Source organism: Eptesicus fuscus, chromosome 15 (assembly GCF_027574615.1).
Source record: "Eptesicus fuscus isolate TK198812 chromosome 15, DD_ASM_mEF_20220401, whole genome shotgun sequence".
Classification (NCBI taxonomy): Eukaryota; Metazoa; Chordata; class Mammalia; order Chiroptera; family Vespertilionidae; genus Eptesicus; species Eptesicus fuscus.
Genome location: NC_072487.1, coordinates 7411669 through 7425250, shown reverse-complemented (window position 1 = coordinate 7425250; position 13582 = coordinate 7411669). Strand labels below are relative to the sequence as shown.

General features: G+C 45.1%; 1 protein-coding gene across 1 annotated transcript in view; it reads left to right on the top strand.

Annotated features, from left to right (window-relative positions):
* The window catches only part of HSD17B3 (hydroxysteroid 17-beta dehydrogenase 3), a 50855-nt gene that overhangs the window by 31895 nt on the left and 5378 nt on the right, over positions 1–13582 (top strand). The window contains exons 7-10 of the mRNA XM_008154622.3: positions 57–91; positions 1057–1138; positions 1753–1818; positions 10839–10988. Of these exons, the coding sequence (XP_008152844.2) occupies positions 57–91; positions 1057–1138; positions 1753–1818; positions 10839–10988 (333 nt within the window). The remainder of the gene's footprint in view (positions 1–56; positions 92–1056; positions 1139–1752; positions 1819–10838; positions 10989–13582) is intronic.

Here is a 13582-nt window from a genome sequence, read left to right as displayed (position 1 = left end):
CTGCCCATTGCTATTTAGTTTCTTTGTCAAGGCTTAACTTTGACCTTCTCTTGTAGATGACCCAGCTAATTCTGAAACACATGGAGGCAAGGTAAGGCCTTCCTTTGAAACAGTGTGGAGCGCATGGGCTCCCTGGCCCGGCAGTCGGCGGGTGTGAGGCTGGGGCTAGGGCGCCGCTGGCTGCTGCTCTAACAAGTGATAACACTATGATGAAAGGACATGGACGTTACAGGGGAAGTAACATTCTGCCCCGGCCAGCTTGGCAAACACACAAGCAAATTTGAAGGTCAAGTGCAACATATACTGGAGGGAGGAAGAGAACAGCGGATTCAGCACACATTGTATTAAAAAATGAACTTCCGTTGAGCATAAAAGAAACTTCAGAAGTTGGCCTGAGACCAAGACCATCTCTTTGTCGTTATGAATTTCAACTCTTGTCACAATGAATACTCCAATCCAGGGGTAAAAATCACCACCCCGTCAGTGCCTCCTTTCATCCCACGTCTTTATCACCCGGTTGCACACCCAGGCCGTGTTCATGAACAGCAAGTGGCCGATGGCTTTGTCCTTCCCCGAGGAAGCGGGGCTTGCCCTGGCATTCTAATGTGCAGTTTCGTGGTTTTTCTGAATTGAACCCGTCTCGTTGGGGTGGATTAAAGAGATTACATTTCCAAAGGGTAATTAGGGAGCCCCGAGACTTGGGAGGGTGCCTGTGTGAGCAGATGGTCGGCCATCCAGTTCCACCCAAGACTGACGGCCTCTGCCTTGTTGTGGGTCAGCTTCATGGGCAGAAGGGCCCTGAGCGCCTGAGCTGGCGCTCCTGTCTGAGCTCAGTGGGCTCCTGTGTTTCGGTGGGGCCCCTGGGTACAGCAGAACCCGTTCCTGGTCACAAGCCCTGATGCCCACTGACTGCCCAGGGACCCCATTGTGGGGCCGTGGCCCTGAGGGAAGCAGAGAGGAGTTTCCCGGCCCTCACACGAGCCCCTTGGTTTTCTTCCTTCTCACGGAGCCGCCAGGCAGCAAAGCCCCTGAAAACTTTGCTTCTTTGCCTTTTAGGAGGAAAGGGCTCGTCCTGAACATTTCTTCCGGGGTGGCCCTCTTTCCCTGGCCTCTCTACTCCATGTATTCGGCTTCCAAGGTGAGCGGTAGATAGCATGGCGTCCCAGGCTCCTCCTCCCTCCCCTTGCCATCCCGGTTGCCGTTTTCCTTTGGACCAACTGGCCAGTCCATGGACAGATCGAAGGGAGGCGCTCTCCTGTGTCCAGGGCCGAGCTAGTCAGCAGGGGTTGGGGTGCAAATTAGAAGAAGGCACCGCCCCGGCTGATGAAGGCCTGAAGCAGCAGGGTGGGGTGGGGGGTGGGGGGGGGGAAGGTGCAGCCCTGGCCCCAGCCCTCACTCACCTCCTTGCCTGGGAGTCCTGCTGTCCACTGTGGTCTCCTCCCTGCCCTGGAGGCCCAGCCAGGCATCCCCGTGCCCTCCTCTTAAAAACAAACTCCCGGGATGGGAGGTGCTCTACACAAGGGACAGCCCCCCCATCCCAGGTTGGGTCATTTATGTGCAGTGGCCCGAGGTATGTATTTATCCCCCACGTGTATGTTCCCATTCATTGAGGGATCTCTTCTCAGGCCAAGAAATGAAGTCCTAACTGGCATCAGAGAAGCTGCCACGTTTTAAGACAACGTGGCGGGCTCCGGCGGCGCCCTCTGGAATCTGCGGAAGTTGGTTCTGATGTGTTTCTCCTTCTCGCCCCAGGCTTTTGTGTGCACCTTTTCCAAGGCCCTGCAAGCGGAATATAAGGCGAAAGGAATAATTATCCAGGTGAGGCCGGCCGTTCTGAGTCCCTGTGAAGGGGCGCTCCGGGTCCCCGTGGAGCCGGCCACTGCCTCCTGCAGGATTGGTGGTGACGTGCCCCGGGAGGAAGTGGTCTCGGGTGACTCTATGGGGTTCCTGCGACCCTTGCGGTGGCCGGTGGCCGCTGTGCCACTGTGGTTGCGCCTGCTGCCACCCTGTGCCATGGCCTGGGCTGGAGCAGGAAACGGGCAGGTGAGTGAGTGCCCAGGAGCGCTGCCGCCCCGCTTGCTGCCTGAGGCTGCGTCACGCACGGCCCCCCTGTCCTCTGCAGCAGGCACGGGAGGCGGGCTCCTGTGGGCGGCTGGCGGAGAGGGCAGGAGAGCACTGGGCACTGGTCCATGTTGGAAGGGGTGGGGTGCCTCCTTGCGGGCTGCTCATCGGTGCTGGGCCCCAGATCCTCACACCTGGCGCTGAGCAGCGGGGAAGAGGGACTCTGCCTCCCCTTTCACCCACAGCCGCACGCGGACGGGGTTGTCGCTGCTGTCTGCCGGCCGAGCGATATGACATCTACGTCAGCGGTGTGCATGTGGGTGGCTCGGCAACACGGAGTTAAGTGATTTCTAGGACCTGGAATAAAGGGTGTATTTGCAGAGGTTTTGTGGTTGTCTGGGCGGAAGTTGTACGGCATACTATTAGAAATGAAAAGGCTCACTCCCCGGGACATCTTTAAACATTTTTAAAAAATATGTTTTTATTGATCTCAGAGAGGAAGGGAGAGGGGGGAGAGAGATAGAAACATCAATGATGAGAGAGAATCATTGATCGGCTGCCTCCTGCACGCCCCCTACTGGGGATCGAGCCCACAACCCGGGCATGTGCCCTTGAAAGGAATTGAACCTGGGACCCTTGAGTCCACAGGCCAACGCTCTATCCACTGAGCCAAACCAGCTAGGAGTCACCGTGACATCTTTAAAATTATTGGTGTGCATGTGGATTCTCAATTAAAATGCTCATGGGTGTGAGACTATCTCAGGTGGCTGCGTTATAAATTAACCAGCTATAGATAAAGCTTATTCAAAAGGCAGATGTGAATTAATTGTGAGAACTTTGCAATTAACATCGGCTTCCCGCCACTGAGGGACAGGAACAGCACACCATGCCTCTAGACCACGAGCTCTTCGCTCTGCTGAACTGAAGTCTCGCCTAGCAGGGATTTTTCCTTCCTGTCCATCTTCCAGCTCCCAGCTGAAGACAGATTCCTTTGGCAAAAGCGCGACCCCATCTAGGCTATTCGCTGCAGTAGAAAATAACCCTTAACATCTCACTGACTTCCAACCACAGGATTCATTTCTCATTCACGATGCGCATTGCCTGGGAGCTGCCAGGGGATCGGCTCAGGGTAGTGACGCAGGGACCGGCGGGTGGAGCAGCTGCTCCTTGGGTATTGTGAGCTGACACAACAGGGAAACGTGGTAGCAGTTCTAGACGGTCTTGCTTTGATAATGAAGGGCTCTGGCTCATAAAAGACGCCTGTCACTTTTGCTCATACTCATTGGCCAGATCTGGTCACATGGTCCCACCCAACCATGTGTAATTCTATCTTGTGTCGGGAGGAGAAAAGAACTAAAACTATTTGGTGAACCACACTAATGCTTCCCAGAGCTACTTGCTTACTAGTCATATGACAGTCTTAGCATCATCATGATCTTGAGAATTGTGGTGAGAGAGGCTGGGGCTGCCAAGTGAGTGGGTTCCATGGGGCAGCAGGGTAGGAGGAGGTGGGGGAGGGGAGGGAGCCCCTTCCTGGATACAGGAGCCTCGGAGCTGCTCTCCTAGCCAGTGAGAGAAGGTGAAAAGGCTCTGTGACCTTTCAAAACCACTGGCCTCTCCAAACACTTATGTAATTGGCGCTCAGTAAAGATTTGTTCATTGGGCAACAAAGCAGGCAGTATAGACTTGAGTTTGATTTTCAAATCCCAGCTCTGCCACCTGCCATGTGAGTGATCCTGGAAAACCTGCTGAAACTCCAAGAGCCTCAGTTTCCCCATCTGTAAAAAGGGGTTTGCCATGCCTGCTCACTTCTCTAGGTTCTTTTAGAGATCTAAGGGACGAACAAGTATGCAAATCCCACCACTGTTTATGAAGCCCCTGTGCTCCACAATGAGGTGTTTTGTGAACCAAATCCCACGGTAGGAATGAAAACACTTACTATTTCCCCATCTGGAAATGGGTTGGGAATGCATGCTCCTGCATCTCTCCAAGAGTAACACGTTGGAAGAAAGTGTTTTGCCAATTAACTACGATAGTGTTCATTTCCATGAGGGCCCGTTCAATTGTGTTGACTGATTCACAACTCGATTCACTTATGAACAGTGTCAGGTCAAGGGCGAAGTGAAGAAGAGGTGACATGATGGAAACGGCAAACGCGATGTGAAGAAAAGTAAACCAAGAAAACAAGCACAGACCTTTTTTCTCTAAAGATGCCAAGATCTCTGTGTCTGGGAGAAAGTACTAGTAAGCCTCCTGCCAGGTGTGGGGGCCGTGGTGGAAAGAGGGGGTCGTGAGCGTGCAGCCCAGAGGCTTTAGTTGCCCCATCGTTGGCTGTGCGTTAGAAACACACGTCTGAGAGAGGGTTGCCAGATAAAATACAGAGCACCCAATAAAATCTGAATTTCAGGTAAATAAATAAAAATTTAAATGTAAGTAAATCCCAGGAGTACTTGGGACATAGTTATACTGAATTTTTAAAGTATTACATATGTCTCCTTTTCCCCCCTGATTGACCCCCCCCCCCACCGCCACTCCTGCTCCCTAGGAAAACCCCCCACCGCTCCAGTGTCCGTGTTCATTGGTTATGCTAATATGCACGCAAACAAGTTCTCTGGTTGATCTCTAACCACCCCCCCTCCCCTGCCTTCTTTCTGAGGTTGGACTGTCTGATCAGTGTTTTAGTCTCTGGATCTATTTTTGTTCATCAGTTTATGTTGTTCATTATATCCCACATATGAGTGAGATCATGTGATACTTATCTTTCTCTGACTGGCTAATTTTGCTTAGCATAATGCCCTCCAGGTCCATCTATGCTGTTGCAAATGGTAAAATTTCCTTCTTTTTTATAGCGGCATAGTATTCCATTGTGTAGATGCACCACCATTTTTTAATCCACTCATCTGCTGATGGGCACTTAGGCTGTTTCCAAATCTTAGCTATTGTAAATTGTGCTGCTATGAACATAGGGGTGCATATGTCCTTTCTGATTGGTGTTTCTGGTTTCTTGGGATATATTCCTAGAAGTGGGATTACTGGGTCGAATGGGAGTTCCATTTTTAGTTTTTTGAGGAAACTTCATACTGTTTTTCACAGTGACTGTACCAGTCTGCATTCCCACCAGCAGTGTACGAGGGTTCCTTTTTCTCTGCATCCTCTTCAGCACTTGTGGTTTGTTGATTTATTGATGATAGCCATTCTGACAGGTGTGAGATGGTACCGCACTGTTGTTTTGATTTGCATCTCTCAGATGATTAGTGACTTTGAACATGTTTTCATATGTCTCTCGGCCTTCTGTATGTCCTCTTTCAAAAAGTGTCTATTTAGGTCCTTTGCCCATTTTTTGATTGGATTGTTTATCTTCCTTTTGTTAAGTTGTATGAATTCCCTGTAAATGTTGGAGATTAAACCCTTATCTGAGATAACATTGGCAAATATGTTCTCCCATGCAGTGGTCTTTCTTGTTGTTTTGTTGATGGTTTCTTTTGTTGTGCAGAAGCTTTTTATTTTGATGTAGTCCCTTTTGTTTATTTTCTCCTTAGTTTCCCTTGAAAATGGAAACTAGGATCTGTATCGATAAAGATATAGCTACGACATATGTCTGATATTTTGCTGACTATGGAGGCTTCTAAGATTTTTATGGTTTCCCATTTTACACTTAAGTCCTTTAACAATTTTCAGTTTATTTTTGTGAGTGGTGTAAGTTGGTGATCTAGTTTCATTTTTTTGCATGTATCTGACCAAATTTCCCAACACCATTTATGACCAAATTTCCCAACACCATTTATTGAAGAGACTGTCTTGACTCCATTGTATGCTCTTGCCTTCTTTGTCAAATATTAATTGAGCATAGTGGCTTGGGTCAATTTCTGGTTTCTCTGTTCTGTTCCACTGATCTATATGTCTGTTCTTGTGTCAGTACCAGGCAGTTTTGAGAACAGTGGCTTTGTAATATAGTTTGATATCTGGTATTGTGATCCCTCCAAATTTGTTCTTCTTTCTCAGAATTGCTGTGGCTATTCGAGGTCTTTTTTTATTCCAGATGAATTTTTGGAAAGTTTGTTCTAGGTCTGTGAAATATGCCGATGGTATTTTAATGGGGAGTGCATTGAATCTATAAATTGCTTTGGGTAGTATGGACATTTTAATGATGTTGAGTCTATCAATCCATGAACACAGTATGTTCTTCTATTTGTTTATGTCTTCCTCTATCTCTTTTTTCAATGTCCTGTAGTTTTCCGAGTACAGGTCTTTTACCTCCTTATTTAAATTTATTCCTAGGTATCTTAATTTTTTTGTTGCAATGGTAAATGGGATTGTTTTTTTTTTTTTTTGTTTGTTTTTTTAGTTTCTCTTTCTGTGAGTTCATCATTGGTGTATAAAAAAGCCATAGATTTCTGGGTGTTAATATTGTAGCTTGCTACATTGCCGAATTCATTTATTAAGTCTAATAGTTTTTTGATGGAGTCTTTGGGTTTTCTATGTACAATATCACGTCATCTGCGAATAATGACAGTTTTACATCTTCTTTTCCAATTTGGATGCCTTTTCTTTTCTCTTTTTGTCTGATTGCTATGGCTAGCAGTTCCAGTACTATATTGAACAGGAGTGGTGAAAGTGGGCAACCATGTGTTGTTCATGTTCTTAGGGGAAATGGTTTCAGTTTTTGCCCATTGAGTATGATGTTGGCTGTAGGTTTGTCATATAAGGCTTTTATTATGTTGAGGTATGATCTCTCTATTCCCACTTTGCTGAGAGTTTTTTTTTTTTAATCAAGTAAAGGTGTTGAATTTTGTCAAATGCTTTTTTTGCATTGATTGATATGATTGTGATTTTTGTCTCTCAATTTGTTTATGTGATGTATCACATTTATTGATTTGCAGATATTGTACCCTCCTGGTATCCCCAGAATAAATCCCACTTGGTCATGGTGTATGACCTTTCTAATGTAATGCTGGACCTGATTTGCTAGAATTTTGTTGAGGATTTTAGCATCTATGTTCATGAGGGATATTGGCCTGTAGTTCTCTTTCTTTGTGGTGTCTTTATCTGGTTTTGAAATTAGGGTAATGCTGGTTTCATAGAAAGAGCTTGGAAGTGTGCCTTCCTCTTGAATTTTTTGGAATAGTCTGAGGAGGATAGGTTTTAGTTCTTCTCTGAATGTTTGCTAGAACTCCCTTCTGAAGCCATTCGGACCAGGGTTTTATTTGCTGGAAGATTTTTGATTACTGTTTCAATTTCATCGATAGTTATCAGCCTATTCAGGTTTTTTGATTCTTCCTGATTGAGTTTTGGAAGCTAGTACTTTTCTAAGAATGTGTCCATTTTGTCTAGATTGTCCAGTTTGTTGGAGTAGAGTTGTTTGTAGTATTTTTTTACAATCCTTTGTATTTCTGTGGGGCCTGTTGTTACTTCACCTCTTTCATTTCTGATTTTGTTTATTTGGGTCCTCTCTCTTTGTTTCTTGGTGAGCCTGGCTAGAAGTTCATCAATCTTGTTTATCCTTTCAAAGAACCAGCTCTTGGTTTTATTGATCTTTTGTATTTTTTTGTGTGTCTCTATGTCGTTTATTTCCGCTCTGATTTTTATTATTTCCTTCCTTCTGCTTACTCTGGACTTTTCTTGTTGCTCTCTTTCTAATTCTTTAAGTTGTAAGGTCAGATAATTTATTACCATTTTTTCTCGTTTTTTGAGGTAGGCCTGTAGAGCTATGAACTTCCCTCTCAGGACTGCTTTCACTCTGTCCCATAGATTGTAGGTTGTTGTATTATCATTGTCGTTTGTTACAAGGATGCTTTTTATTTCTTATTTGGTATCTTTGGTAACCCAATCATTGGTTAATAGCATGCTATTTAGCCTCCAAGTATTCGCTTTTTTTCATTTTTTAATTGTAGTTTATTTCTAATTTTATGCCATTGTGATCTGACAGATGCTTGATATGATTTCTGTCTTCTTGAATTTGAAGAGACTTTGCCTGTGTCCCAATATGTGGTCTATCTTTGAAAATGACCCATGTGTACTTGAGAAGAATGTATATTCTGTAGCTTTGGGGTGAAATGTTCTGAAGATGTCAATTAATTCCATCTGATCTAGTGAGTCATTTAGGATTAATGTTTCTTTGCTGATTTTTTATTTGGAGGATTTATCCAGTGGCATCAATGGGATATTAAAGTCCCCTATTATGACTGTACTGCTGTTGATCTCTCCCTTGATATCTTCCAGAAGTTTTTTTATGTATTTGGGTGCTCCTGTATTAGGTGCTATTTGTTTACCGGAGTTATATCCTCTTGTTGAATTGCTCCCTTTAGTATTATGAAGTGGCCTTCCTTATCTCTTGTTATGGCCTCCTCTTTGAGGTCTATTTTGTCAGATATAAGTATTGCTACCCCAGCTGTTTTTTCATTTCCATTCGCCTAAAATTTTTTTTTCCATCTCTTTACTCAGTCTATGTTAGTCCTTTGTTCTGAGGTGGGTCCCTTGTAAACAGTAGACATATGGGTCATGTTTTCTTATCCACTCAGCTACACTATGTCTTTAGTTTGGAGCATTTAATCTATTTATGTTTAAGGTTATTATTGATAGGTACTTGTTTGTCGCCATTTTTATTCTTTATACCTGTGTTCCTTCTTCCCTTTCTATTTCTTCTTTTTTTACAGCCAGTTTTTGTCTGTGAAGCTCCTATTTCACCTACAATTTTGAATGATAGCCTTGCTTGGTAAAGTATTCTTGGATTCAGTCCCTTGCTTTGCATCACTTTGTATATTTTATTCCATTCCCTTCTGACCTGATGTGTTTCTGTTGAGAAATCAGTTGATAGTCTAATGGGAGATCCCTTATAGGTAACTTTCTGTCTCTCTCTGGCAGCCTTTAACATTCTTACTTTGTCGTTGGTGTTTGCCAATTTAATTATGATGTGTCTTGGTGTCCGTCTTTTTGGGTTCCTCTTGTTTGGGACTCTGTGTGCTTCTTGGACTTGTGTGAGTTTGGGAAGTTTTCTGTCATTATTTCTTCAAACAGGTTTTCTATTCCTTGCTTCTCTTCATCTTCTTCTGGTACCCCTGTTATGCATATGTTGTTTTGTTTCATGTTGTCCCAAAGCTCTCTTAGGCTCTCCTCCTGCTTTTTAAGTTTTTTTTTTTTTTCCAGTTGCTGCTCTTCTTGGGTGATTTTTCCTACCTTGTCTTCTAGCTTGCTGATGCAGTCCTCAGTTTCTTCTAGTCTACTGTTGATGCTTTCTATTGTGTTCTTTATCACAGCTATGTCATTATTCATTTCTTCTTGGTTTTTCTTCATTTCCTCTTGGTTCTTACACATGTTGTTGAATTTGTCTTCCATCTTTTTCAGCGTCCTTATGACCATTGCTCTGAATTCTTTCTCTGGCAAATTGCTTGCCTCCATTTCGTTTACTTCCTTTTCTGGTGAGTCTTCCTTTTCTTTGTATGGGGTCTGTTTCTTTGTCTCCCCATTTTTGCTCCTCTCAGGTTGTCTGGTTATGTGGGTCACTCTCTACCATGTTGACTGAAAGGCACAAAATACAACTCAACAAGACACGACACAGAGGGAACAAAACACGAATGTATTCACTACACCGATAACCTCAGTAAGGGTGACCACCAGAGAAAAGAGAATTAGGGGAGAGAAAAGAGTGCAAAAATGATACTGAGAAGAGGAAAAAAGGTAAGAGAGAAAATAAAAAGAAGAAAAAAGAAGGGGAAAAATATACAAATATGGGGAGAAAACTCCACAAAACAAACAAATAAACCAAAAAATGCAAACCACAAACACCCAGAAAAAAACAGGGGAACTGAATCTGAAGAGGCAGAGCTTATATCCAGAAGGTAAGGTAAAGGAATTGAATGAATGGGGGAATGGCCGCAGTTCAATATGGAGGAGGTAGAAAGAGAATGAGTGGATAAGAAGAAAAGTAAAAAACAAAATAATAAAAAAAAATTCTTCCTTTTCTTTAATCTATCTATATATTCATCTATTTTTGGAAAAGGAGAATAGAGCAAATAGCTTGAGTTTGATGAATGAAACTAATTAAGCAATTAGGAGAAGAAGAGAGCAAGCAAGGAAAAAACAAAAGCATAAAAAAATTGGCTAGTGAAGAAAGAGAAAAGAGAAGGGTGCATGAACTTGGGGAGAGGAAATTAGATATATGAGTAAGCCAGCAGAGACTAGTATAATAGTAACATGTCAATAAAGCAGATAAAGAAGATCAATTTTTAATAAGGAGTAAAAAGAAAGGAGAGAGAAAAACGTTCTCCAGGTGTCCTCTGTCCTTTCCAGCCACGGATTGTCTCACCAGCTGTGCTCAATTCACCACTTCCGGGTGGATGTTATTCGATTTAGTTTCTTCTATCTGCTCCATGAGAAGGTGTAGGACACATCCGCTTATTCAGCCGCCATTTTGTCTCCCCCAGTTCTACTGAATTTTGTTGTTGCTGCTGTTTTCCTGGATTTGGTTGAACTGAGTGTCCTGCACTTTTATTTCAAAGCCTGGGAACCATGCTCGGAGAGCTGGCTCATGCCTCAGCCGTGTGCACTTGGGCACTGTGGTGTGTGGCTGAGCCTCCCCTGGCGTTAGTGCAAAGGGAAACCAGGGGCTGATCGCCAGCTCTGTGCCGCTTCTGTGCCTGTGCAGCACCCCCTTCCTGTTTCGGACCCTGGAACTTCTGACAGGACGGCCGGAGTTGGGAAAGGAAGGGATGGGGAGATGGGGTTCGCTTCTCAGGGATGGGCAGATCGCTGCTGTGTTACAGCTTTCTTTCCCATTGTAGGTGCTGACCCCCTATGCTGTTTCAACCCCAATGACAAAGAATCTCAACACCAGCCTGATAACCAAGACTGCCGATGAGTTTGTTAAAGAGTCACTCAATTACGTCACATTTGGAGATGAAACCTGCGGCTGCCTCTCCCATGAAATCCTGGTAATTGATAACTTCTCCTTCTCGAAGCGAGTGAGCACAGGGGTGCAGGAGGCCCTTGTGGGCTGAGCCAGCTCTTCTTCAGCATTGGAGGCCCGTGCTCAGCCCCCGCACCCCCCAAGCCGGGCAGCCTCACCCCTGGCTGCCTCACTTCTCCCTCAGGAAGGAAGGAGGCTCCAGAGCTCCTGGAAGAGCCGGCCGAGACCCAGAGAGGTCTGGGTGGGGCTGCTGTGGCCTCTGACCCTGTGTTAGTAAATGTTTAACTCTGGCTCTCCAGGAGGAAAGTGAAACAAGCACCTGGTTTGTAGCATTTGCTGATTTCCGTGATTTAAATCCTCCAGTGTGCTGTCACTGCACGTGAGCGGGGCGTGTGCACAGCCGGCTCTGTGAGCGGTGAAGCTGGTCCCGGCACGCATGGACCCCGTCACATGCAAATAAGGCTCACGAGCGCGTGGCACCACGAGTTCTTGCCGTTCCCCGGCCACTTTTAGGAATAAATACAGGCCTGGCCCGTGTGGCTCAGTTGGTTGAGCGTTGTCCCATGCACAGAGGTTGCTGGTTCCATTCCCGGTCAGGACACATGCCCGGGTTGTGGGCTTGATCCTTGGTAGGGGGCATGCAGGAGGCAACCGATTGATGTTCTCTCTTACATCGATGTCTCTCTCTCTCTCTTTCACTTTCACTTCCTCTCTCTCTAAAAATATCAATAAAAACATGTTTTTAAAAAAGAAACAAATACAAACATGAAACAAAGGTCGATGGGAATGTTGCGTGCTAACAGTGAAAACACAGCACAGTGTCAGTGTAGTGCTGTTCCAGCATCACCAGGAGTTTTAGCCACATCGGATGTCTCCTGCATCTCGTTGTGAGAGAACCTGGGTGGGAAGAACACGAAGACGCGGGGAGAGGGAGCCGCAGGAAGAGAAAGTGCTCGCCGAGAGGAAGAAGGGCGGGTGCTGCTTTACCGTGGACTCCGTTCTCTTTATTTGGAATTTCCTCAGGGCTGGTCCTGTAAGTGACTGTTTTGGTTTCTGAGAAAACCTTGTTTGCAGAGAAAGTGTCACAAAAGCTTTAAATTTTGGCAACTTCAGTCATGCACCATACAACTATGCTCTTGTCAGCGATAGACCACATGTCTGATGGTGGTCCCATAGGTTACAATGGAGCAAAGATCAAAATTCCTATTGCCTACTGATGCGTAGTCATCATAGCGTTGCAGCAACGTGTTTCTTACGCGTCTGCGGTGATGCTGGTGTAAACAAACCTATGCTGCCAGTTTTATATTTGCAGTGATCCCACTTCTGAGAATATATCCTAGGAGTCCCGAAACACCATTCAGAATGTATGCACCCCTATGTTCATAGCAGCGTTATTTACAATAGCCAAGATCTGGAAACAACCCAAGTGCCCATCAGCAGATGAGTGGATAAAAAAGCTGTGGGACATTTACACTTGGAATACTATGTGGCTGTAAAAAAGAAGGAACTTTTACCCTTTGAGACAGCATGGAAGGACCTGGAGAGTATTATGCTAAGGGAAATAAGCCAGTCAGAGAAAGACAAATATCATATAATCTCACTAATATGTGGAATCTAATGAACAAAATAAACCGACAAACAAAATGGAACCGGAAGCATGGACACATGGCCTGCGCCTGAGGGGCGGGGTGACTGGATAAAGAAGGTGAAGGGATGAGCTGAAGAACCTGTATGCATACCCCATGGGCACGGCAATAGTTTGGTGAAGGCCTAAGGAGGCGGAGTGGGGTGGGTGGAGGTGGGCAATGGCGGGAGGAGGGGGACACCTGCAATAATGTCAATATTAAAAATTTTAAAGTAATAATAATAATAAAAGGTATAGCACATACAATTATCTATAGTGTGTATTACTTGATATGAAAATAAGTGACTATGTTACCGGTTTATATATTTACTATACTTTTTATAATTTTTAAAAATGTGTACTCTTTCTACTTATGAAAAGTCTGCTGTAAAACAGTATGCCATGTTACCATGGCAGCAGCCTCACACTTCTCGTGTTGGCCATGTCCCTGAGTGCATCGTTTTCCCTTGTGCTGGATTTAGCCCTGTGTCGTTTGTTCACTGTGCCCCTGCGCACACAGACCCACTGTTAATGTTGCCAGGAAGAGGCCACGTTGAGTGATTGACCTGGAGATGAAATGAACAGGGACTGAGGACTACGGATTTGGAAAACCAGTGATGGTTATTGCTCACCAGTCAGGCATGTCCCATTCCACCATAGCTACGGCCATCAATAACAGGAAGAACGTGAGGGGAGCTGCGAAGGGACTATACCAATGCCCCGCATTGAAGACCAGCCACAGAAGCGTGTCCTCTCAGAACCAAGGGGATCACGTCCAAAGCAAAAAGTCTGTGATGCTGAGAGAAAAGGCTGTGCCTGACTGTGATGTTGAAATTATTGCGAGCTCCGGGCACTCTAAGCAATTCAAGAATAGTTATCCATCGCGTAAGGGGAAAGTGAGTGGCGAGTCTGCAAGTGCTGATGTGAAGGCAGCTGAAGAAGTTTTGGAAACTCCCGAGAAGCTGGTTGTGGAGGAAAATTACTTGCCAGAGAAA